General features: G+C 42.1%; 1 protein-coding gene and 2 long non-coding RNA genes across 3 annotated transcripts in view; 2 read left to right on the top strand and 1 right to left on the bottom strand.

Moving 5' to 3' along the window:
• Positions 1–6,688, top strand: part of LOC139183122 (uncharacterized) — a 57,424-nt gene extending 50,736 nt beyond the window's left edge. Inside the window, exon 3 of the long non-coding RNA XR_011566607.1 lies at positions 6,573–6,688. This is a non-coding gene — a long non-coding RNA (uncharacterized lncRNA). The remainder of the gene's footprint in view (positions 1–6,572) is intronic.
• LOC109558397 (lysozyme C, tracheal isozyme-like) lies at positions 639–24,028 on the bottom strand. Its single transcript, XM_019959829.2, has 6 exons — positions 24,008–24,028; positions 7,449–7,566; positions 6,631–6,865; positions 5,030–5,194; positions 3,092–3,167; positions 639–1,920 (listed from the first exon to the last, which is right to left on the bottom strand). The coding sequence occupies exons 3-6, from the start codon at positions 6,821–6,823 to the stop codon at positions 1,854–1,856; spliced, it is 501 nt and encodes a 166-aa protein (XP_019815388.2). The 5' UTR covers positions 6,824–6,865; positions 7,449–7,566; positions 24,008–24,028; the 3' UTR covers positions 639–1,853.
• LOC139183123 (uncharacterized) lies at positions 6,716–16,259 on the top strand. Its single transcript, XR_011566608.1, has 3 exons — positions 6,716–6,798; positions 7,926–8,081; positions 16,163–16,259. It is a non-coding gene; the product is annotated as an uncharacterized lncRNA (long non-coding RNA).
• Positions 24,029–27,337: the final 3,309 nt, after the last annotated feature.

The following is a 27,337-nucleotide window of genomic DNA, read 5'->3' as shown; positions in this document are numbered from 1 at the left end:
ATAAAGGGGAAAGAAGGGAGGGCGGGCCCAGGGAAAGATGTTAACTCTGTTATGCTGGCCAGGAAGGGAGGATTTTGTATGAGGTTGCTTCTGTTCTGTCAGTGTAATATCATCTGACAGATGACTTAAGACTGTAAGGCGGACTGTAAGGTCATCTGCTCAGAGCAGAGTATGGAAGGCCAGGGGTTGGTGTGTGTGCTGGGACTTTGAAAAGAGGGAAGTAAATAGTGACACTCATTGTGGAGAGTGAGGACACCAACACAGAAGGATTTCAGAGAAGTGACTATGATGACCAGGTAGACTTGAGGGCCCATTTGAGATTTGTATTGATGAATTTTAAGTGAGGGGAAGTCCTTGGTGGTTCCATGGTTAGGACTCCGTGCTTTCACTGTTTAGAGTAAGAAGTCAAGCCCTCTTGGGGAACTAAGGTCCCTGAAGCTGTATGGCACAGCCAAAAAAGATTAAACATTTAAAACATTAAGTGAGATATCAGCAGGCTTATGGATTTCTCTAGCAATATCCACCTGTTTCAATACAGGTGAGAATGTAGGAAATACTAAGTGTCAGATCATTATTTCCCAATACATATGTATTTCTTCAGAGACATTAAATGGCTCTAAACAAAGGAAGACAAAGTATGAATTGCAAAGCTTTTAATGAAAATGTTTTTCTTTTACAACATGCATAATTTCACATCTATTAAATAGCAATTAATTCAACGCTTGCAAACTCATCTCCCTCTGAATTTAATCATAATTCATGAACTTAAGCTAATAAAACTAAGGAAAATCAACAGCTCATCTAATCCTTCTTTATATTCCTTCAGGATCAGCAGGATGCCTAAATGAGTTCTTTACAAAGGCTAAAATAGGTTGATGTATATACTGTGAGTTTATTTTTAAAGCTGTTTAAATGCAACATTTCTACTAAAACATTTAAACCAAAGGTCACACTTATGAAAACAAAATTCTTGATCAGGCTGTTTTCATTTTTAGCCATTTGACGTTCTGCTCTTTTTGACTGAACAGATGAAAGTTCACATGCCTACTCAGGTGGGGCTTTGCCTGGATCAATTTGCTTAGAGATATTCTTTTGTTCTATTTTGTTGAATATTGGGGAGTACTTATATCATTCAAGATTAAGTCTGGGTTATCTCTTTGATTAAGAAATAAATGTACCAGAGATACATTTGATAATGAAGATTTTAGACAAATATTCACCAGCATTAGTTTTGTTAGCATGGAGAAGGCAATAGCACCCGATTCCAGTACTCTTGCCTGGAAAATCCCATGGACAGAGTTTGGTGGGCTGCAATCCATGGGGTCACAAACAGTCGGACACGACTGAGTGACTTCATTTTCACTTTTCACTTTCCTGCATTGGAGAAGGAAATGGCACCGGCTCCAGTGTTCTTGCCTAGAGAATCCCAGGGACGGGAAGCCTGGGGGGCTGCCGTCTATGGGGTTGCACAGAGTCAGAGACGACTGAAGTGACTTAGCATAGCATTGTTTTGTTCTGTTTTGTTGAATATTGGGGAGTACTTATATCATTTAAGATTAAGTCTGGGTTATCTCTTTGAGAAACTAAATGTACCAGAGATACATTTGATAATGAAGATTTTAGACAAATATTCACCAGCATTAGTTCTGTTAGCAAGCTGAAAAATGTTGTAGGCCCAATATCAAACAATAAACACGTGAGGTAAATGTCAGCCTCTTAGAAGAAAGACCATATGCTCCTGCTTCGGTAAAAACATTATTTGTTTGAAAGAGTGGTAGTATAACCTTTTACTCAACTATTATTTCCTTAATATGAAAAAGAGACAAAATGAGCTGAAGACGAAAACTCCACAGTTACACTCCGCAACCCTTAACGTAACTTGTGAGATCACGGTTTTGACACTTGTTTTTCCATGCCACCCTGTAGAAAAAGGTAAAAGAAATGATAATAAGATTAAAACATATCTTCATTGTGTTATACATACTTCAAATCCTTTGTGAGAACAAAATAGTTAATCAGTCCATGAAATACAAGCTACAGACAGATCCAAATAGTGCTCATTTATCAGCTGGAGACATGTATACAAGGCCTTCACATCTCCCCAAGGCTTCACAGAATGCTGAACACAAATGTTGAGTCTTGTGTAGTCCACAACACAACTGCAAATCGTATTCCATATTTACTTACTTTCAAAAATAATTTTAAGATATGACAAGGAATTGGTAGAGTGTGGAAAAACTTAAAAACTCTAGAAGTCCTTAGAATAAATTGACGTGAAAGTAGATTGTTTATGTAATACACTGTTTAGCATAAATCTTAATATTTAGATTTTCCATTTTCAATTCCCTTGGTCTCAGAGAATCTTCCCACACTTTTCTGATAACAGTAAGATAAAACCACTCCATACCCTCTCACACACACCTTTCTTTGGCCACACCACATGGCCTGTGGTATCTCAGTTCCCCAACCAGGTCCCAGACCCCCTCCTCCTGCATTGAAAGCATAGAATCTTAACCACTAGGGAAGACCCCAGATCTCTCCTTTCATGCTTAACCCATACCTTCCTCTGTGAAGGGAACTTACATAGTGTTGAAGGTCCATTATACTTGAAACACAAACAAACTCAGAAAAAGAAATCAGATTTGTGGTTACCAATTGTGGGTATTGTGGGTGGGGTGAGGGGTGGGGAATTGGATGAAAGCATTGGAAAGTACTAGAAACCTCCAATTATAAGATAAGTAAACACTAGAGATGTGATATACAACATGATGAATAGAATTAACACTGCTGTGTCTCACATACTAAAATAGATTAGAGAGTAAATCACAAGATTTTTCATCACAACTTTTTTTCTTCTGTTTCTTTAATTTTTTAATTTATTTTTAAATGAAGGATAATTGCTTAACAGTATTGCATTGTGTTTCTTTAAATTTGTATCCTTTGAGATCATGGATGTTCACTAAACTTACTGTGATAATCATTTCATGATGTACTAAGTCATTATGCTGTACACCTTAAATTTATGAAGTACTGTGTGTCAATTATATCTTAACAACACTCTATGGAAAACAAAAACAAAGAAATAACATACCATGCTGTAAGGCCTAGCTGACTGACAATCTTCTTTGCACATGCTACAGCTTGAGTGATGTCATCTTTCAGCAAAGCTGAAAAAGAGGTGGTGGGAAATGAGGACAATGTTCACAGAAATTCACGTAAATTTTAGGTTCAGCCAGCTTTATTCTCTTAGGCTGAGGAAAGAACAAATACAATTACTTTTTTAAGAGTCCCTATATCTGTGAATATTGGGAGAAAACTCTCTCTCTCCATTCTATCCCATTTGGCATGAAATAAAACATTCTGTTTTTCGTTTGCCAATGTCATTTGGAAGCTCTGAAACTATTAACTAACATGATAGAAGGTTCTCTTTTCAGTGGACACTTTGAAAACAAAACAAAAACAAACAAGCAGAAACCAGTCTAGCAGTTTTTTGCTCAGCAGTTCTACTAGTGAAAATTCATTCCAAAACAAGAAAAGTAATAAGTGATGTGCCCTAAGAGAATAAAGCTGACAGAGGGATCGTATGCGGAGGGAGGAGGGTTAAGGATGGGGAACACATGTATACCTGTGGCGGATTCATTTTGATAAAAATTAAAAGTAAAAAAAATAAATAAATAAATTTAAAAAATGGAAAAAAAAAAGCAAAGTAATAAGTGATGTACCCAAGATGTATGTATCAATACAAGAGTTGGATTAATAAATTTTAGAATATTTAGTGAAATTCTATTCATCCAGAAAAATTAATATGATTGATATTTGTTGAGAAAAATGATATTGTGCAATAACGAGCAAATTGTAAAGTAGTAAATATAGTACGATTTCATTTTTGTTGAAGCATATTGCTTACATGTTTGTATGTGGGTACAAATGTGGATTATATAGCTTTACATTCATGTACGTGAGTGATGTGTATTCTGAAAGAAGATGTGGAGACCACAAGTTACCGTGGTCATAAGTCTCTGGGTAGTAGAACTTTTATTCAATGACCACAGATTATTGTATAATACAAATAATTTTTTAAACTAAACTAACTGTATATAAAAGATATGTCCAGAAACAAATCTTCTTTATTAGGAATTTTAATATTAAAAATTAAACAATATCAAATTTGCATACTTCTCCAATATTTTTTGCAGTAAATTTTGCATGTGCACACGTGCATGTGTGACTCTCTGCGACCCCATGGACTGTAGCCCCCCAGGCTCCTCTGTTCATGTTGACTTTCTAGGCAAGAATGCTGAAGTGGGTTGCCATACCCTCCTTCAGAGGATCTTCCCAACCCGGGGATTGAACCTGTATCTCACATCTCCTGATTGCCAGGAGGGTCCTTTACTACTAGCCCCACCTGGGAAGCCCTAAATATTGCATATGTTATCTCAGTTTTAAAAGGAACTCAATAGAATATTTGTTTCACCCCAATTAAAAACAAATCCATATATTAACTTGTTAGAATGACAGTGCTTAAATAGGAAGTGTATGTTTTAGATATGCAAACTAAAGAATTTAGGAATGAAATGTGATAATGTTTCTAATTCACTTTAAGATCACTCAGCCAAAAACCCCTACTGTATAATATATACATAAAAGAAGTAAATATGACAAAATTTTAAAATTTTTTAAAAAATTTAAAAATATGACAACCAAATTATCCCTAAACCTCTCCCAACCAGGTAAATTAGTAGGAATGGCATTGTTCTTTACAAGGCATCAACATGTCCAGTTACAATACAGTGATAGATCATTCCAACTCTTGTATGTTAGCAAAGAGCAACCTTCTATGATACCAGCTTTTTAATTTCTTACTTAAGGAATTATGAGGTAGGTGATAAAGCAGTTTCTAGAAGTTAAGATAGAGTGTTTCTGGGTCCCTCATGAACTCTTCAAGACCTTTTCATTTGTATTAAATCTCTCCTCTTATAAGTACCACCAAATGGGACCTGTGCCATCACTCAACAGTATCTTGTCTTACCACTGCAGGATACACCACAGCCGTTAACTGCTTTTGGGGTTTTGCCATCATTACACCACCATTTGCTGTTGATCTGAAATATCCCATAATCAGTGCTTTTGCCTCCACTACTATACTTTATAGCTTGTGTGTTATAACCGCTTTCTACTTTGGCCAAACACATCCCTGAAAAAAAAAATGTATTTTTAGTAATAAACAGCAACATCATATGACTTATATTTCATAGCACAATTCTATTTTACTAATGACTTATTTTAGAAGCATAAAGATATATTTTACTTGTAAATACTTTAACATTTGGTTTTACGGGCCCTTAGAATTCTTTTGTTAGCAAATCATTTGCTAATACTAATGAAACAAGATAACATGTTGTAAAAAATATTAAAATAGCTGTGTCTTCCATTGCTCCCATGCCCCAGGTAAGATTGAGCCTAGAATAGAAAAATCAACAGAGTGGTTAAATGGGTTTGGTCACTAGCAGCAGATGCATATACTAATGTAAAAACATTTGTACTAGGAAAAATAAGGATTTACTGCTGCTGCTGCTGGTAAGTCACTTCAGTCGTGTCCAACTCTGTGCGACCCCATAGACGGCAGCCCACCAGGCTCCCCCGTCCCTGGGATTCTCCAGGCAAGAACACTGGAGTGGGTTGCCATTTCCACCTCCAATGCATGAAAGTGAAAAGTGAAAGTGAAGTTGCTCAGTCGCGACCGACTCTTATCGACCCCATGGACTGCAGCCTACCAGGCTCCTCCGTCCATGGGATTTTCCAGGCAAGAGTACTGGAGTGAGGTGCCATTGTCTTCTCCAAGGATTTACTAGGAGAAAGAAAATTTCTTATGATACCTAAAGGTGAATTTGGATATCAAATTAGAATCCAGACAATACGAATCATAGGATAGGAAAGACTATATCATCCATCCATTCATCTAGCCATTTGCTCGTGTATTAAAAAATAGTTAAGGAGCGGAAATGTCTGAATTCACTCTGAAAAATACAATGGACTGAAATACAAAGGAACTTTTCCTTAGGGCACATCTTGAATTCTGTGGAAGAAAATGACAAATAACTAATGAATTAGAGTCAGAATAATAGAATGATATTGCATGCTACATTTCAGGGATCCTTATTGATTGAGGAGAAACAGGTTCCTACAGTCCCTGTTCTAAGAGTTCAATGTAACTTTTAAAAAAACTTGGCTGTTAAAAACCCAGCATCATGGTAGGGGGATTAAAAATGACAAAAATACTGCCTTACTCTTGCTTGCAGAACCCAAATTGCAAGCTGGAAAATGGCTGAGGGCTGAAATATATCTTGTAGTCACCCTACAAGTACCAGCTGGCAAGTTTAGTGGCACTAGAGGAATACAGCAAGACCTGGCATGCTTAGAATGGTATAAAATTTGACCCTCCCATGCCTCCATCCTTCCCTGGGTACATCTGATTCTGAGCTGATGTTTTTGAGCCATTGTAAATGTACAAACCCTTCAAGGAAAAAAAAAAGCCATTCACTCAAAGTCCCTTTCTTATTCTTCTTCCTCAGTTAGTATCTGTTCCACAGCTGGCTGACTATTTGGAAGGATGAAGAATAGTTAACTTACAGTTTGCCAGGCTGATTCCCTTGTAGCCAGCCAATCCAAGATTCTTCAGAGTTTTGGCAAGCTCACACCTCTCAAATGTCTTGCCCTGGACAGCAACAGAAAGGAGCAGAAGCCCCAGAATAAGGAGAGCCTTCATGTTGACGGAAGCCAAATGTCCAAGTTGACCAGGTGAGCTGGACTTGCTATTTAACATCTTTTCCCTTCCGTCTTTTCTGACCAGTTTGGGAGCTCCACCCTTGGAGACACGTGGAAAGCAGGGAATGTTTATTGCTTCACTTACGCTAAAAGTTTTGATGTCCCAAGAGTTAATTGCAAGAAAATCATGAAATGATATTGCTTGAAGACATTGCTCAGAAAGAACTGGCATTAGCTCTATCGCCCAAAGAGGAACTTCCTCCTATTTGATTATGAATGTGAGCAACTAGAAAGGAAAAAACCCTGAATGAACATATTACACAATGGAAAACATGCTCCCATCTTTGATTAATATTCATTTGCACTAAGTTTTTTTATGTGCTTTCATTACGATGTCTTCATCTTTTTCACTTAAAAGTATTTTATGTACACTTTCCACAAAGAATGTGACACACTGCCTGTTGTTCTGATAGGTGGATAGCAAAGCACCACGTTGATCACAGATTCCTATGCTGACTCTTTTGGTTGTTTCTCAGTAGTTACTTTGTAAATCAATATTTTACTGTTATAAGTAAGCCTCATGTGAACATTGCTAAGTCCTTTCTGACAATGTCTTACTTCACTTTCTCATGTTAGAACATAAAGTGTCATTGTAAAGCAAGAAACAGTATAGTAAAACCTACAAAAGAATAGCAGAATTGTGTCACCCAAAATCTTCCCCTTTGGCACAAGGATTGTTTTGAGCTGAGGCAGTTGAGAAGAAGCAGATTCAAGAAAAGTCCTCTTCCTCCCTCTATTTTCCTGAAAGTAAAACATAAATGTGTGCAGAAATTTATCATTTGAAACACTAGACACTTATCAGCCCCAAGACAGCACCTGAGGACTCTGCAAAAGAGCCTTTGCTGACTAGCTATTATCTTCCATTATTCTCTAATGTATTTATTGTCCCACAATTTGCCACTCTTGGAAGCCTAGTACTCTGTTCCTCTGTCTTGTTGCTCACTTAAAAGTATATTGTTCTTTGGTTAAGATAATCTGTAAGTCCAAATTCTGTCTTCCTCCTCGAGTTAGTCATCCCTGCATTTCTTACAAGTATACATGAGATGTATATGTTAATATACTTGTTTCCTTTTCTCTTGTTAATCTGTCTTTGGTTACAGAGCCACAGTGAAAAGCTGAAAAGGGTAAAAGGAAACACATGTTTCCTCCTGTACAGTTTCTAGTGATGAGGATGGGACAGCAAAAGGCTGGGACACTCCACTCTCCCTGGAGACTGCAGTTGAGATATGGGATAACCGACAACAGACCAGCAGAAGGTAAGAGGTCTTACCATGTCAGTCTCGCAAATCTCTGTCTATAGAGCATAGTCAAGAGAGAAGGATAAAGATTTCTGTTTGTCCCTTTCCAAATTCACAGCGGCAGGAGAAAAACATTTGTGAAAATGGATATTGAATCATGACTCTTGTGAATTTGATTTTGGTAATCAACACCTATGGTGACCGATTCTTGGCCTCTCAGATAGAGTCATGTTTTCCTTTATCATAAGGATGAAAAACTATAAGATGAGACTCTCCATTTGTTTTGTTTTATGTATTGAGAGCTTGGCTTTATAACCAGTGAGAATGTGCCCTCCGGTTTCTGCCCTTACAGGGTACAGTTTCTGTCACACTTGCATCTGCAGCCAGCTAGAAGCCTAAGACATGAAGTGACAGGCAGCATTCTCTGTCCAAACATGCTGGCTCTCAGGGAAGTGTGTCTTAATAAAGTGTCCAAATTCATAAGGGGCCTTTTTGGTCTCTAATTTCATTGCCTGGTTTTGAGGGGAAAATTCACACAGCATTATCACTTTTCTGGTAACCCAGGTTAGGAGGTCAGTGATTTAAGACATCTCACTTTGTGGGAGATAGAGGTTTGTCACCTGAGATGAGGAAGGTCTTTGCTTTCTTAGGCTTTCTCTGCAGAGGCTCTGCATCTTGAGAAGGCTACATTTCTTAGAGAACACCACTGGTGTCCATGGGTAAACCCTAATATTGGTTTTAAGCCGTAAAAATACTCACTGGCTGGAGTCAGAACTGAAATAGATACATTGAAGATTTGGACTTGTACACCTAAAAGACTTTTTACATTTTATTTGTTTATTCACTTATTTATGTATGGCTGCTCTGGGTCTTCCTTGCTGTACGCAGGCTTTCTCTAGGTGCTGCTAGCGGGGGCTATCTCTAGTTGTAGTGGGTGAACTCGTTGCAGGGGCTTCTCTTGTTATGCACATGGGCTCCATCCAGGTTCCCAGGTTCCATAGTTGCAGAGCCTGGGCTCAGTAGTTGTGGCGCATGGGCTTAGTTGCCCCACGGCATGTGGAATCTTCCCAGATCAGAGATCAAACCCGTGTCCCCTGTGTTGGCAGGGTTCTTAACTACTTTACCACCAGGGGTCTCTAAAAGGATTTTTTAAAATTAATTTATTCTATTTCTGGCTGTCCTGGGTCTTCATTGCTCGCGAGCTTTTCTCTAATCGTGCAGAGAAAGTGCTACTCTCTAGTGTGTGGGCTTCTCGTTCTCACTGTGGTAGCTTCTCCTGTTTTGGACCACAGGCTCTAGGGCACATGGGCTTCAGTAGTTGGGATCACGGGCTCAGTAATGCAGGTCCTACGCTCAAGAACATAGGCTCAGTCGTCATGTTGCACAGGCTTAGTTGCTCTGGAGCATATGGGGTCTTCCTGGATCAAGGATCAAACCCATGTCTTCTGCATTGGAAGGCGGATTCTTTACCACTGAATCATTAGGTAAGCCTGCTAAAGGATTTTAAAGAGAGCTCTACTCTTAAACAAATGTCCTCTTGGTACCTATAGGAAGATCAGATTAAAGAAAAAAAAGAAAGAGAAAGGAAGAAGAAAAGAAAGAAGATAGAAGTATATACAGAATACCTTGGCTGTATATATACAAAACATTTCCTTAACATGTTTAGGAAGGGAAAATCAGAGAACCAAATGTCAAGAACTGAAGATGGCACTCAAGTTGGTGTGAAACTTATGGAAATATTGATAGTGAGGAAATAGTTTTGACGAAGGTCAAGAAAATGTATAGAAAGGCTTGATAGACTGTCCCCTCCCTGTAAGCTGACTCCACCAGGTCCAGACCTTCCCATATTTGGGGCAGGTACTACAGAAAAAAAAATTACTGAACACTCTTATCCAACCATTAAGGAAAAGAAAAACATTATGGTAATAATCCTAGATTTCTGGTAATAGGCAAATATGCCTCTGAGTTCCTTTTTCGAAATTCTTTCTTAGTCCCTTGGAAATATTGACCTTACCATGTCTTTGAAATCTAAGCATCCAAAAAGATAAATGTTGGCCAAAGCAAACATGGAACTGGGAAAAAACAAAAAAATAAGAGACAGGTTTTTTTAAGAAAACAAATTGCTATTTGATATTTCTGTAAGCTCCATTTCTTCAGATTTTGTCCACAGCTTCCACAAGATTATCTATTAAAGACAAGTAAAAGTTTTTTCCACAAATATTGGTAAAATGCTTCAGCCATCTGAATAGGTATACTTAACTTGTTCCATCTTGCAAGAAACACCGTTTAGATCCAGCTATTCTTTTATAATAGTTACAAGAAATAACTATTCTACTTTTATTTTAAACTTATAAACCATAAAAGTTTATTTGCCACAGCTCTGGGGGCTGGGAAGTGCAAGATTAAGGCGCCAGCACACTGGATTCTTCTGCAAGTCCTCTTCCTGGTTCATCACCAGGGCTTTCTTGCTGCTCTTCACAAGGCGGAAGGGTCTCTGTGGGGTCTGTCTCATGAGCACACTAATCCCATTCATGAAGGCTGCACCCTCATCACCTGAGAATCACTCAAGTGCCGCACCTCCTAATATATCATCTTTGGGGCTTTAGGATGTCAACATCTGAATTTAGGGATAACACAAACAGAATATAACTACTCTTATAAAACTATTCTTTTGTAAGTTCATCTCAAGGTGTAGTGGGGATGTTTTGGAATTTTAAATCCCTTAAAAGGTGTTAGCTTCCTGCCCTAGCAATTTGCTATCAGTTGATAATTGTTTAAATGAATATTCTTATGATGCAAAATTAGTTCTCAAGAAGTTTCAGTGTTCTGGGACTCTGTCAGGTGATCTTAATCAGGAGTTCTGGGTTATTGAAAAAAGGGGGAATCTATTTGCAGGTCTTCCTTGATTTATGGTGAGGTTACATTCTGATAATCGTATCGTAAGTTAGATATATAGTAAGTCAAAAAATGTATACTATACCTAACTTACCAAACATCATAGTTCTGCCCAGCATATCTTAAACTTTTCCGGGACAGATATATTAGCCTACAGCCAGGCAAAATCATCTGACACAAAGCCTATTTTAAAATAAAGTGTTGAATATCTCATGTGATATATTGAATACACTTCGGAAATTGGAAGACAGAATGGTTGTCTGGGTACAGAATGGTTGTAAGTATATTGGTTGTGTTCAGTTCAGTTCACTTCAGTCGCTTAGTCCTGTCCGACTCTTCGCGACCCCATGAATTGCAGCACGCCAGGCCTCCCTGTCCATCACCAACCCCCAGAATTCACTCAGACGCACATCCATTGAGTCAGTGATGCCATCCAGCCATCTCATCTTCTGTCGTCCCCTTCTCCTCCTGCCCCCAATCCCTCCCAGCATCAGAGTCTTTTCCAATGAGTCAGCTCTTTGCATGAGGTGGCCAAAGTACTGGAGTTTCAGCTTCAGCATCATTCCCTCCAAATAATCCCAGGGCTGATCTCCTTCAGAATGGACTGGTTGGATCTCCTTCAGTCCAAGGGACTCTCAAGAGTCTTCTCCAACACCACAGTTCAAAAGCATCAATTCTTTGGTACTCAGCTTTCTTCACAGTCCAAATCTCACATCCATACACGACCACAGGAAAAACCATAGCCTTGACTAGACAAACCTTTGTTGGCAAAGTAATGTCTCTGCTTTTGAATATGCTATCTAGGTTGATCATAACTTTCCTTCCAAGGAATAAGTGTCTTTTAATTTCATGGCTGCAGTCACCATCTGCAGTGATTTTGGAGCCCCCCAAAAATAAAGTCTGACACTTTCCACTGTTTCCCCATCTATTGCCCATGAAGTGGTGGGACCGGATGCCATGATCTTCATTTTCTGAATGTTGAGCTTTAAGCCAATTTTTTCATTCTCCACTTTCATTTTCATCAAGAGGATTTTTAGTTCCTCTTCACTTTCTGCCATAAGGGTGGTGTCATCTGCATATCTGAGGTTATTGATATTTCTCCCAGCAATCTTGATTCCAGCTTGTGTTTCTTCCAGCCCAGCATTTCTCATGATGTACTCTGCATATAAGTTAAATAAGCAGGGTGATAATATACAACCTTGACATATTCCTTTTCCTATTTGGAACCAGTCTGTTGTTCCATGTCCAGTTCTAACTGTTGCTTCCTGACCTGCATACAGGTTTCTCAAGAGGCAGGTCAGGTGGTCTGGTATTCCTATCTCTTTCAGAGTTTTCCACAGTTTATTGTGATCAACACAGTCAAAGGCTTTGGCATAGTCAATAAAGCAGAAATAGATGTTTTTCTGGAACTCTCTCGCTTTTCCCATGATCCAGCAGATGTTGGCAATTTAATCTTTGGTTCCTCTGCCTTTTCTAAAACCAGCTTGAACATCAGGAAGTTCATGGTTCACATACTGCTGAAGCCTGGCTTGGAGAATTTTGAGCATTACTTTACTAGCATGTGAAATGAGTGCAATTGTGTGGTAGTTCGAGCGTTCTTTGGCATTGGCTTTCTTTGGGATTGGAATGAAACTGACCTTTTCCAGTTGTGTGGCCACTGCTGAGTTTTCCAAATTTGCTGACATGTTGAGTGCAGCACTTTCACAGCATCATCTTTCAGGATTTGAAATAGCTCAACTGGAATTCCATCACCTCCATTAGATTTGTTCTAGTGATGCTTTCTAAGGCCTACTTGACTTCACATTCCAGGATGTCTGGCTCTAGATGAGTGGTCATACCATCGTGATTATCTGAGTCGTGAAAATCTTTTTTGTACAGTTCTTCTGTGTATTCTTGCCACCTCTTCTTAATATCTTCTGCTTCCATTAGGTCCATACCATTTCTGTCCTTTATCGAGCCCATCTTTGCATGAAATGTCCCCTTGGTATCTCTAATTTTCTTGAAGAGATCTCTAGTCTTTCCCATTCTGTTGTTTTCCTCTATTTCTTTGCATTGATTGCTGAAGAAGTTTTCTTATCTTTTATTGCTATTTTTTGGAATTCTGTGTTCAGATGCTCATATCTTTCCTTTTCTCCTTTGCTTTTCGCTTCTCTTCTTTTCACAGCTATTTGTAAGGCCTCCCCAGACAGCCATTTTGCTTTTTTGCATTTCTTTTCCATGGGGATGGGCTTGATCCCTGTTAGGTAGGTAGAATAGGGAAAAGGAGTCCAAAATGGTGGTGGCTAAAAGACAAAGAAGGGAAAAGCCCGCGAAAATAGAACAAAAGAAGGTCTGAGGACCAGAGTGAGGACCTCAGGTAAAATAAACAACACTCCTGGCTGGTCCAATTTACATAGGACAGACCCAGAGAGAGATAAATGTTTAAATAGAGGAGCCAAAGCTAGCTCGCTGTCTCTCCCCAACGCGCTGGGGCGCTTTTCTCCTCGTGTCTGTGGATCGACGTGCCTTTACGCCTTGAAGATGGATTTTCCTGCTATCTTCTAAATAAAATAGAGCTGTAACACTGAGCTGTAACACTGACTTGTCTAAGAGCTATAACATGGTCCATTCAAGATCTGAGAGCTATAACACGGTCTATCCAAGACCTGAGAGCTGTGACACGCTGAGGGGGCTTTAATGTCTATCAGTCCAAATCTTTGTTGTGACAAGAGAAAGAACAGAGGAACATACACTACGTGACATCTATGGTGCCGTGACTTGGGTTTAACCTGGCTGAAACCACCTCTGCGTGGAAGAGGCCAAGCACAGCAGGAGCCCAACTCAGCAAAGCTCCCATGCTAGATGTGGAAGGCGAAGAAACCCAGAGCAAGGGAAGGCCCATCGTGCTGGAAACTGAGACAGAGAAAAACAAACTCAGTAGAAAGCTCATGCGGCCCAGTCTCAGATTCCAAAAGACCTCTGGTTAAGGTAAGAGGTCCTTGCTCCTATGGCTGGAGGGACATGCCTAACGAAGTCTTAATTCCTTTACAATCTCTCGTTTCTTGTTTCCTCAAACCTCCTGCGAACAAGCAGACGACAGGGAACACAACTGAGGGACTCTGGAGAGACTGCTCCTCAACATGTCCCAAAGGCGCTATCTGCTGAGCTCCAGTAGCTATTACACAAGCAGGTAGGGGTTCTTTTGTCCTTTCTCTTCTCTGTGCCAAGGATCAGACCAATGAAACTGAGCACCGGTCAGATATTTAGCAAATTTTCTGGCGGGCTATGAAGGAGATTCCTTGACACGTTTTTCCCACTGCTTTTTCCTCCTGTCCTTCAGCTCTCTTTCCGGGTCGGGACTTGAACCTGACCAAAACCCCAGGGTGCCCGGCTTCAGGACCTAATAAAGCTCAGGCTCTGAGGTCTCATTGCAAAAATTCATTGAGAGTCAAAGCGATAGATAAGAGGTAGACTTGTTAATGCAGAGTACATCATGAGAAACGCTGGACTGGAAGAAACACAAGCTGGAATCAAGATTGCCGGGAGAAATATCAATAACCTCAGATATGCAGATGACACCACCCTTATGGCAGAAAGTGAAGAGGAACTAAAAAGCCTCTTGATGAAAGTGAAAGTGGAGAGTGAAAAAGTTGGCTTAAAGCTCAACATTCAGAAAACGAAGATCATGGCATCCGGTGCCATCACTTCATGGGAAACAGATGGGGAAACAGTGGAAACAGTGTCAGACTTTATTTTTGGGGGGCTCCAAAATCACTGCAGATGGTGACTGCAGCCATGAAATTAAAAGATGCTTACTCTTTGGAAGGAAAGTTATGATCAACCTAGATAGTATATTCAAAAGCAGAGACATTACTTTGCCAACAAATGTTTGTCTAGTCAAGGCTATGGTTTTTCCTGTAGTCATGTATGGATGTGAGAGTTGGACTCTGAAGAAGGCTGAGTGCCGAAGAATTGATGCTTTTGAACTGTGGTGTTGGAGAAGACTCTTGAGAGTCCCTTGGACTGCAAGGAGATCCAACCAGTCCATTCTGAAGGAGATCAGCCCTGGGATTTCTTTGGAAGGAATGATGCTAAAGCTGAAACTCCAGTACTTTGGCCACCACATGTGAAGAGTTGACTCATTGGAAAAGACTCTGATGCTGGGAGGGATTGGGGGCAGGAGGAGAAGGGGACGACAGAGGATGAGATGGCTGGATGGCATCACTGACTCGATGGACGTGAGTCTGAGTGAACTCTGGGAGTTGATGATGGACAGGGAGGCCTGGCGTGCTGTGATTCATGGGGTCGCAAAGAGTCGGACACAACTGAGCGACTGAACTGAACTGAACTGAGACTTGTTAAGATTCAGAGAGAAGCGCCCACTCTACAGGGTACTGGCCGTGGAATGGCAGCCTGGCTAGGTTTTGCGAGCGTGGTGAATTCACATGCTAATGAGTGAGAGGATCATCCCGGCCATTGGGGACCCACCCACTCCTCCATCTTTTGACAGTGCCTTGGAGCTGTCCTGCCACCTCTGGGTGTGTCTGTTGGCTTATAGATCGGGGATTAAGGTTTACTTGAATTTGACTTGTCATCTGGACCCAAATGGTTTTAATTGGTTTACATTATACCCTTGTGCTATATCATTCTTTCAAAGGTTGTGCTCTGCCCCCTTCCCTCCTGTTTCATGCTCTTTTCTTGAGCCCCATCCAGACCCATAAGGTTGCCTCTACAATCTTCTGGAGAGACAATCAGAAAATATCTGGCCTTGGTAGGAAAATATTTTATAATATCCAATCCCCTAATCCTACCCAGTACTGGTCACACTGGAGACCTTGGGGACACCCAACTCCAGTCCTGGGGTCCCAGGAGGTCATCACGCCTTGACATGCCTAGGGATCTGGTCCTCAAAAGGTTGTCATGCCTCAACCTGCTCGGGGATCCGCCAGTCCCAGGGGTCCCAGGAGGTCATCATGCCTCGACCTGCCCAGGGACCCAATTCTCAGGAGGCCGTCACGCCTCGACCTGCCCAGGGATTGGATCTCTAGGAGGCTGTCATGCCTCAGCCTGCCTGGGGATCTGATCCCTGACCCAGGGACGCCTGGCTCTCAGGTTGCAACAGTTCTGGGTAGGATAAGCTTCAGAAAGACTCACCCCTAAGGAAGTCCACCCATAAAAATCGAAAGATGTCATTTTCTTTTCTCCCTGTCATGACTGTCTTTCAGATGGGAAATAACCAATCCACCTCCCAGCAGATGCCCTTGAGATGCATCCTTGATAAATGGAAGCTGTTCAACCCTCTAGCTCTAAGGAGAAGTCGCTTGAAATTCTTTTGTGCCACTGTGTGGCCACAGTATCCACTGGGGGACGAGGAACACTGGCCTGAGGATGGAACTTTAAATTACAATACCATCCTGCAATTAGAATTATTCTGCAAAAGACAAGGGAAGTGGACAGAGATCCCTTATGTCCAAATTTTCTTCCGACTAAGAGACATACAGGAACTCTGTCTTAAGTATGGGATTGTTGTACACCCTAAAAGTGAGCCCACTAGGCAAATGGTGTTAGGCACAGGCAACCAAGAAAAGGAACGCCCTCGTGAAGGCTCACCTCCCACAGCTCCCGAGTTGCCTGGTGCTCCTTCCTTGTATCCAAACGTGCCCCCATATCTGGAAGCACCCCCTCCACAAAAGCCAGCTCGAGTATGTCCCTTAGTTGAAACTGGAGAAGAATTCAGACCAACCCGGGTCCATAAGCCCTTCTCCCTTTTAGAACTAAGACAGATCAAACAAGACCTGGGAAGCTATACAGATGACCCAGGCAAATATATAGATACATTCCAACATATTACCTTGGCCTTTGACTTGACATGGAAAGACATCGTGGTCATATTTACTCAAACTTTATCTGACCCTAAACATACTAGGGTCTTAAAGGAAGCCCAGAGATATGCAACAGGGCTTCACATGTCCAGTGATAGATATCCAGTAGGGGAAACCGCAGTTCCTGCCTCCGATCCTAATTGAAATTATAATGACCCTGAGCACACCTGGGAAAGAGATCATTTTCTAATCTGTGTGAAGAGAGGACTGAAAACAGCCCAACAAAAAGTAATTAGCTATGGCCGGGTCTCAACAATAACTCAAGAGCCCAATGAGAACCCCATTGCCTTTCTGGAAAGGCTAAAAGAGGCACTCCAAAAGTTTACCAATCTGGACTTAGACTCTTACGAAGGACAGGTGATTTTAAAGGACAAATTCCTGTCCCAATGTGCATCAGATATCAGAATTAAGTTACAACAGCTACAACAGCAGGACCCTGCTGCCTCTTTAGATGAGATGGTCCAGACAGCCACCAATACCTTTTATAACAGAGAACAGGAGAAGGAGGCCAAGGCCCAGGAGAGGGAGAAAAAGAAAGAGACAAGGCATGCCCAGATGCTGGCCGCTCTCCAGAGAAGCCCTATGGCAAACCCTGAGTCCTTGAAGGACAAGGCACGAGACAAATGCCTGATCTGTAGACAGGCGGGGCATTGGGCCAAGAGTGTCCAAACCGTGACCAGTCTCCTAGAATGGCTTGCCACAAATGCCATCAACTGGGACATTGGGCGGCAGTCTGCCCTCGAGACCCAAGAGCCTCAAGGTCAAGTGCCAAGCCTACCCTCATGATGGTTCAAGAGGACTGAAGCGGCCCACTCCAGCCAGCCTGCCTGACACAGATAACCATCACGGGGCTGGAGCCAAGGGTGCAACTGGATGTGGCAGGTAGGTCCGAAAATTTCTTGGTTGACACAGGGGCTACCTACTCTGTCTTGATCTCCTACTCCGGAGCCTTCTCCTCCCAAACCTGTACCATTTTGGGTGCTACAGGAAAAGCAACTACTAAAAGATTCACCCGAGCACTTCTTTGTTGCTGGGATGGACAAATATTTTCCCACCAGTTTCTGGTGGTCCCTGAGTGTCCTACTCCCTTATTGGGAAGAGATATACTCCCTTGTGATGGGAAGTTTTTCAGCCCCTAAAGCTCTACAGCTCCTGGTTACTACTAAAGAACCCATTACACCTTCAATAGAGAGGGGCCAAAAACTATGGGAAGACAAAATTAACCCCCAGGTGTGGGACCAGACGATTCCTGGACGAGCCCACCAAGCTGAACCGGTCATCATTGTCCTTGGAGATCCCACTCGGTTTCCTAACCGGAAACCATACCCTCTCAAAAGAGAGGCTTGAGAGGGACTACAGCCTTTAATAAATAAATTCCTTGCTTGTGGGCTATTGGTCCCCTCCAGTTCGCCATGTAACACCCCAATGCTCTCAGTAAAGAAAACAGACGGAACCTGGCGAATGGTTCAAGATCTCCAGATCATAAATGAAGCTGTAGTCCCCCTCCATCCCACAGTACCCAATCCCTATGTAATCTTGGGAGAAATCCCACCCAGTGCCAAGTGGTTTACAATCTTGGATCTCAAAGATGCATTTTTTTGCATACCACTAGCTAAAGAATCCCAATATCTTTTTGTCTTTGAGTGGGAGGCCCCAGGAGAAAAACACCAACAAATGACTTGGACAGTATTACCTCAGGGGTTCAGAGATAGCCCCCACCTGTTTGGACAGGCCCTTAACCAGGACCTTCTAGATCTGGACCTGGGACCCAATGGGAAAATATTACAATACGTAGATGACCTACTAATCTGCTCTCCACATGAGAAAAGTGCCCAACAACATGCAATTCAGGTTCTAAACTTCTTGGCAGAAAGGGGATATAAAGTCTCCCGTGCTAAGGCACAGATGGTCAAGACAAAGGTCACTTACCTGGGAGTTCAGATTACACATGGGTCCAGGAGGCTGTCCTCTGATCAGGTACAAGGAATCCTCCAGTTGCCCTCCCCCATGACTCGAAAACAATTGCGAGCTTTCCTGGGGCTAACTGCATATTGTAGAATCTAGATACCCAACTATGCTCTAATTGCCCAGCCCTTATATGAAAGCTTAAAGGAACGAGATGATTCAACCCCACTGATGTGGGGAACTCCTCAAAAGAAGGCAGAGACTACACTAAAACAGGCCTTAACTCAGGCACCTGCCTTGAGGTTGCCAGACCCAGAAAAAGCATTCCAACTTTATGTCCATGAAAGAGAGAGAATAGCCTTGACAGTGTTAACTCAAAGGTTGGGATCTGAGCCCCAGCCTGTAGCTTATGTATCCAAAAAGCTCAATCCAACTACCCGAGGCTGGGCCCCCTGCCTTCGAAATCTTGCAGCTATTGCAATCATGATAGAAGATGCTTTAAAACTCTCCTTTGGGGGCAAACTATTTTTACCAGCTACCAAGTAAAACAACTCCTAAATGGGAGAGGCCATTTATGGATGTCTGATCAAAAAATCCTCAGATATCAAGTAATGCTGATGGAAAATCCAGGCCTCACTATATCCCCTTGTGAGGTTCTTAACCCAGCCACCCTCCTGCCTACCCCCGAGGGCTCTCTTCCCTTTCACTCTTGTCTAGAAACCTTGGACCACTGGACAAAACCCCGAGAGGGGTTGTCAGAAGATCCTCTGACCAATCCTGAGGAAATCTGGTACACTGATGGAAGCAGCTTTGTCTTGGGTGGAAAAAGAAGAGCTGGGTATGCAGTAGTCTCCAATTTTGAGACCATAGAGGTTAAGCCTTTGCCACCAGGTACTTCAGCCCAATTAGCTGAGCTCATAGCCCTGACTCAAGCTTTAGAGCTGGGAAAAGGAAAAAAAATAGCCATTTACACTGACTCCAAGTATGCCTGTCTGGTGCTACATGCACATGTAGCTATTTGGAAAGAATGGGGCCACTTGACCACCCGAGGGTCCACAATCAAATGTGGTGATCAGATTCTTCTACTCTTGGAGGCAGTCCATCTGCCCACTGAGGTTTCAGTCTCCCACTATAAAAGGCACCAAAAAGGGAGCATGGAAGTGGCACGAGGGAACCAAGCAGCTGATCAGGCAGCTAGGGGAGCAGCATTACAGAACCATGAACTAATAGGGATTGCCACCCTAGTTCCACAGACTAATTTGCCAGAAACTCCTTCATATACTGAAGGTGAGACTCTTAAAGCTAAGAGCGAGGGCTTTCAAGAAGATCATATGGGGTGGTTCTGAAAGGAGGGACTCCTTTTTCTGCCTGGGAACCTCCAATGGAAGCTGGTTAACTCCTTACATGCCACTACTCATTTAGGGAAAAAGGCCCTCCAAAGATTACTAGAAAGGTCCTTCAGAGGAACAGGCCTCCAAACAACTATAAGACAGGTGGTCTCCTCTTGTCTCATTTGCCAATTAAACAACCTCCAAGGAGCTCGAAGACCTCAGCTGGCCCAGCCCGTCCAACGACGTGGGGCCTACCCAGGAGAAGACTGGCGGATGGACTTCACCCAGATGCCAGTTTCTCAAGGGTATAAACACCTATTAGTCATGATAGATACATTTACAGGATGGATTTAAGGCTTTCCTACCCGGACTGAGAAGGCTGAGGAGGTGGTAAAAAAAACTGCTCCATGAAATCATTCCAAGATTTGGTCTGCCCAGGTCATTACAAAGTGACAATGGGACATCATTTACTTCTAAGGTCACCCAAGGGGTCTCGAAAGCATTGGGCATTACTTATTATCTCCATGGTGCCTGGAGGCCTCAATCTTCAGGAAAAGTAGAAAGAGCCAATCAATTTTTAAAATCAGCGATAAAAAAGATAACCCAGGAGACCTCCCTCGGATGGAAGGAGGCTTTACCAGTAGCTCTCCTCTGCACCCGCATTGCCCCTAAGGAACAGGTTGGTCTTAGTCCTTATGAGATGCTATATGGGAGACCTTTTGTTTATGTCAATGACCTCTTCCTAGATCCAGAGGTTCAGACCCTCCAGTCTTATATCATAGCCAGTGGGCAATTCCAACAGGATATACACTTGTGGGGTATGAACCAGGACCCAAAAGATTCTAAAGAGTCACCACTATATGGTCCAGGGACTCAAGTCCTAACTAAAGTCTGGAAAGATGGGTCCCCAAAGGCTCAACTCCAGCCCACGTAGAAGGGCCCCTACCCTGTAATACTTTCTACCCCCACAGCAGTCAAGGTACCAGGACATGACTCCTGGATCCACTACTCACGGGTCAAGCCATGGAAGAAAATAGAAGAAGATATTCAATACACCCGTGAGCCCCTGAAAGATCTCAGATACCTATTCAGGACTACCAATGAGTGCCATTCTAATGAACACCCCCAAAATCTGGATTCTGGGGATAAAATTTATCAGGATAACTCTAAAGAGCCAACACAGCTTGACAGAGACTGTACTCCAAAACAGACAGGAGATAGATCTTCTGATCCCTGAACAAGGAGGGACTTGAGCCATCCTGGTGATGTGAATTTAAAATTGACTAATGTCCCTACTAGTCCTTGTTATGCTATATTGATGATGCTTATGATTATTCCATGTACTGTCAATTGTCTAACCTGTTTTGTCTCTGCCCAGGTCATCCAGCTACAACATTCAGTGCCAGTTCAACAAAGATATAAAACTACAGCCGACCACGGAAAATATCACTCACCCTTAGATAGACACTGCTATAAGGACTCTGAGGCTTGAGACTAGCAAGAGGGGGAGGCCCAATACCCCTCACCATCCCAGTTCAGCAGGAAGTAGCCAGAAAGACCTCGACGCCCCAATTCCCAAAGAATTGGGCCTCTCATCTCTTGAGGAGGGAATGTTAGGTAGGTAGAATAGGGAAAAGGAGTCCAAAATGGCGGTGGCTAAAAGACAAGTAAGGGAAAAGCCCACGAAAATAGAACAAAAGAAGGTCCGAGGACCAGAGTGAGGACCTCAGGTAAAATAAACAACACTCCTGGCTGGCCCAATTTACATAGGACAGGCCCAGAGAGAGATAAACATATAAATAGAGGAGTCAAAGCTAGCTCTCTCTCTCTCTCTCTCCCCCACGTGCTGGGGCGCTTTTCTCCTCGTGTCTGTGGATCGACGTGCCCTAACTCTTCGAAGATGGGTTTTCCTGCTATCTTCTAAATAAAACAGAGCTGTAACACTGAGCTGTAACACTGATTTGTCTAAGAGCTATAACATGGTCCATTCAAGACCTGAGAGCTATAACACAGTCTATCCAAGGCCCGAGAGCTGTGACATGCTGAGGGGGCTTTAATGTCCATCACTCCAAATCTTTGTTGTGATGAGACAAAGAACTGAGGAACATACACTTGCGTGACAGTTGTTTACCCCTATAAAAAAAAAATATCACTAGCCTGGGAAAAGATCACATTTTATATTTTCTACTGAATGCATACCACTTTCACACCGTTATAAAGTTGAAAAGTCGTAAGCCATCATAAAGTTGGGGACCTTCTGTACTGTAATAGAAAATTCAGACAGTGCTTGCCATGTTCCAGGTGTTATTCTGAAAAGCTTAATATGTATTAGCTCACTTAACCCCCCTTGAAAAATGTATTGTCAACATTGGCATTTTACCAATGAGGAAACAGAAATTCACTGAAGTCCAGCAGTTCACCCAAAGCCCCTCTAGGAGTGAGTAAAAGGCCCCCCTGCCTGTCCACCTGCTTTTCCTGTAAGCTCTACCCAACACTTCAGTAAAACTACCTATTAAGGGCCCATCAGAGTGCCTCTAACAGGAAGTTGATCTGAAAGCAGACCAGTTAGTAGAGTTGGGATCTGTGGGAAATGGAAGAACAGGCTTGATGTCAGAGTGTTGTATCATCCTTTTGTTGTTGCTGTTCACTTAGTTAGTTCAGTCACTCAGTCGTGTCCGACTCTTTGCGACCCCATGAATCAGCAGCACGCCAGGCCTCCCTGTCCATCACCAACTCCCGGAGTTGACTCAAACTCACATCCATCGAGTCAGTGATGCCATCCAGCCATCTCATCCTCTGTTGTCCCCTTCTCCTCCTGCCCCCAGTCCCTCCCAGCATCGGAGTCTTTTCCAGTGAGTCAACTCTTCGCATGAGGTGGCCAAAGTGCTGGAGTTTCAGCTTTAGCATCATTCCTTCCAAAGAAATCCCAGGGCTGATCTTCAGAATGGACTGGTTGGATCTCCTTGCAGTCCAAGGGACTCTCAAGAGTCTTCTCCAACACCACAGTTCAAAAGCATCAATTCTTCGGCGCTCAGCCTTCACAGTCCAACTCTCACATCCATACATGACCACAGGAAAAACCATAGCCTTGACTAGACGGACCTTTGTTGGCAAAGAGCATTCCATTTAAGGGGTCATACTAAGGTACATAGAAGGAGAGGCCTACCTGTGTTTTCGTATATAGATTCTGTTTCCTGCAAGAAAATGATGGAGCAGATAATTAAACAATGTGTTCATTGTGCTTATTGTTAGTAGGGGAATTCCCTGGATCTAGGCAAAGACTAGCTTCAGGGAGAAGTCACAGTTCCCAGGAGCCACCAAATACTTGCAAAGGCAAGAATGAGCCTCTCCAAAGAAATGCAGGAAACTGAGTATGCAAACTCTTGAAAGTATACACTTGTCTGGAGTGAATCATTACTTGCTTAATTAAGTGCTGAGTTAAGAAAACAGCTTTTATAAGGATTGGGGGAGATATGGGGCCGGGGGTTGATGGTGGAGATGATGCTGGAAAGGAGTGGGCAGGATAAATAACTGTCAAGTGAACTGTATTAATTCCATCTGCAGGGTTTTTAGCTTTTGATTTTTGTTGGATTTGAGAAAGTTTTTGGGTTTTGGTATCATTTTGGTTTGTTTTTCGGCATATCTTTCTCTTTAATTCTACAAGATTAGAATGACCAGGTAGAAGACAGACCTTCCTATACTAGTTACAGTTTCTGATCTTAGTTATGGTTTCCAAAGTTCTTTGTCACTCACTTGGTGGCTGCTGAACTTAGAAAGCTCCTCTTCTACTTTCCGAGAAAGGTGAGAATTGCATTTTTAAAAGTTTGCACACAAACAGAAAACATCAGAACTCTGTAAACGTCCTAAGAAGTTGGGTTTTGGCTTTGTGTCTGGGAGAGAGTTCCTTTATCTAGCAGAGTTGGTTTTGATCTTTCTAGGCAACAAGTCTTACCTTGGATGCTCCTCTGTCTTCAATGGCCACAGGTCTGCTTGTTGCCTGGTGTGTGCACCCTCTCCTCGTTTTAGTCACCCTGTGTGGACACAGGAGATTAAGTAAACCCTATGCCATTCCTTTTCTCTGAACTGGAGTTCTAGGAGACTCTGCTCCAGAGGACGTTCTGATTTTCAAGTGAGAGAAAATTTGCTAAACTTCTAGTCATTCTGGAGTAGCACCCTGAGGTGTCTTGCCACAAGTCAGAATCTTTGAATTCTGAGGCGATAGCTTAAATTCAAATCTTTTTCTTGCATGTGTGATCTCCCAAGGAAAATGTTTCAAGTCCATGACTTATAGGTAAAAATGAGCATGTCATTGAATGCCTGATTAATAAAAGATGGAGGCTTCCCTGTTGGCTCAGTGGTAAAGAATTAGCCTGCCAATGCAGGAGATGCAGGTTTGATTCCTGGGTTGGGAAGATCCCTTGGAGAAGGAAATGACAGCCCACTCCAGTGTTCTTGAATCGGAAATTCCACAGACAGAGGAGCCTAGTGGGCTACAGGCCATAGGGTCATGAAAGAGTCAGACATGAGTTAGTGACCATAACAACAGCAACAATGAAACATGCTTGTCTGAGAATTTACATGGTAGGATCAGAAATCCAGGAACTTGACTGTCATCCTTCAGAAAAGCCCAAGCCTCACTGCCTTTGTTCCAGATAAATTTTCTGTGGGCGTTTGTGTGTTTGGGAAGGGTAAGTGCTTCAAGGAAGACAGGGAGCTAGCGTGCAGGGTGTGGGTGAGGCCGGGAATGGTGTTCCTGTCCCTTGTGTCACACCTGTGTCACCTTCGTGCCACCCTCCACCCCTGGCTTGCTTTTCAAATTTCTGTTGTTTTGCAAGCAAGGTGAGCCAAGCAGAGGCACTGTAGTTCTTAGGGGAAAAGTTGCTATGTAGCTTATAGTTGGGAAAAGACAGTGTTTAAGATCTGTTGGATCATACTTCAAGACAAAAGTGAGGCAATTACTCAATTTCTTTATGGACCACATGCAGAACTACTGGAGGTGCTGATTTTTAAAAGGAAGATTTTTCTGTACCCCACCACAAAGCTGCTACTAAGCCCTGAGAATCTTCTACTTTAACAAGCACCCCATGTTTTTTCAAATACTAATAACTGTAAATCTTAGAGCTCTTCAGAGTATTTCATAGACTGAAGAGATATATCCAGGTACACAGTTCTCTCTTGTTACACAAATTACTTCCACAGTTGAGAGCAATGGCCAGCCTGCAAAGAGACTCCCTGTCCTGCCTCACTTAGCCCTAGAAAGGATAGTTCTATGTATATGTTACCCTGTGCCCTGACCATGGCTAATTGGATTTTAGTTAGACCTCAGTTGCAAGGCTGTTGATCAATTAGACTTTCTTAAAATGTCAGGTTAAGAAAGCAATTGTACTCATAAACCAGAGGACTGAATGCACCAGTGGGCCTTGTATCAGGGGCAGAGAGAGGCTGCAGACAATTTTAGCCTCTACCACTGGAGAGCTTTGCCCTGTCCAGGTACCTACAATCAGATAGGTTTTGGCAAAAGGTTGGTCCCAGTTTCTCTTGGTAAACCAGGTTTGGTCATTATATTAGTCATGCATTGCCAATGCTATGCTATGCTAAGTCACTTCAGTCATGTCCGACTCTGTGTGACCCCATAGACGCCAGCCCACCAGGCTCCCCCGTCCCTGGGATTCTCCAGGCAAGAACACTGGAGTGGGTTGCCATTTCCTTCTCCAATGCAGGAAAGTGAAAATTGAAAGTGAAGTTGCTCAGTCGTGTCCAACTCTTAGCGACCCCATGGACTGCAGCCTACCAGGCTCCTCCGTCCGTGGGATTTTCTGGGCAAGAGTACTGGAGTGGGGTGCCATTGCCTTCTCTGATACATTGCCAAAGCTAGTTAAAAAAATTTTTTTTCTTGGGATGAGGATGTTAAACATGTACTCTCAGCAGATTTTAAACATGCAACAGAGTATTGTTAACTGTAGTCACTGTGCTGTGTATTACACCCCCATGACTTGGATTATAACTGGAAGTTGGTACATTGGGACCTTCTTCACCTATTTCTCCCACTCCCCACCCACTTACCCCACTTCTGGCCACCATCCACCTGTTCTCCCTATACGAGCTTGGTTTTCTTTCCTGTTACAGTTATTGTTTCTTTTTAATTCTGCATATAAGTGAAATCAGTCTTTCTCTGACTTATTTCACTTAACATAATTTCCTCAAGGGGTATCCACATTGTCACAAGTGGCAAGATTTCATTCTTTTTTTATGGCAGAAAAGTATTTCATTGTACGTATGTATTCTATTGTATTTGTATGTATTCTTTATCCGTGCATCCATTGCTAGATACATAGATGTTTTTCTACACCTTGGCTATTATAATGTCGCAGTGATAGTGGAATTTCAAATTGGTGTTTTATTTTCAGATAAATACCCAGTAGTGGGAATGTTGGATCATATGGTAGTTGTATTTTTCATTTTTTGAGAAACCTCCATACTGCTTTATGTAGTGACTATATCCATTTATATTCCCACCAAGAGTGCACAAGTGTTCCCTTTTCTTCACATCCTTGTTTTTTGCTTGTTTGTGTTTGTTTTTTGTTTTGGCCATACCACATTGCACAGGTTGCAGGACCTTAGTTCTCAGACCAAGGACTAAACCCAGACCACTGTGGTGAAAGCACCAAGTCCTAACCAATGGACTGCTGGGGTAGCCATTTTAGCAGGTATGAGGTGATATTCCAGTGTGATTTTGATTTGCATTTCCCTGATGAGTAGTGGAGTTGAAAAGATACCTGTACCTTTTCATGTAACTGTTCTCCATCTGCGTGTCTTCTTTGAAAAAATATTCACATCTTCTGCCTATTTTTTAATTCTTTGGTTTTTGCTATTAAGTTATATATATATATATATATATATATATATATATATATATTACATATTTGGGATACTAACCCCTTCTCATATAGGATTTCTAAAAATTTTCACCCATTCAGTAGGTGAATGGGTGAAAGGTTGCCTTTCTATTTTGTCAGTGATTTCCTTTTGCTGTGCAGAAGCTTTTTAGTTTGATGTAGTTCCGCTTGTTTTTGTTGCTTTTGCTTATGAAGTCTGATCCCAAAAAATCATCATCAAGACTGATGTCTAGCAACATACAGCCTATATTTTCTTCTAGGATTTTTATGGTTGCCAAGTTTGCATTCTTTAATCCATTTGAGTTAATTTTTCTGTATGGTGTAAGGTAGTAATCTAGTTTCACTCTTTTGCATGTGGTTGCCAGTTTCCCCAGAGCTGTTTATTG

This window comes from Bos indicus, chromosome 5 (genome assembly GCF_029378745.1).
Source record: "Bos indicus isolate NIAB-ARS_2022 breed Sahiwal x Tharparkar chromosome 5, NIAB-ARS_B.indTharparkar_mat_pri_1.0, whole genome shotgun sequence".
NCBI lineage: Eukaryota > Metazoa > Chordata > Mammalia > Artiodactyla > Bovidae > Bos > Bos indicus.
The sequence above is the reverse complement of the archived record's forward strand: the minus strand, read 5'-3'. Positions and strand labels throughout refer to the sequence as shown.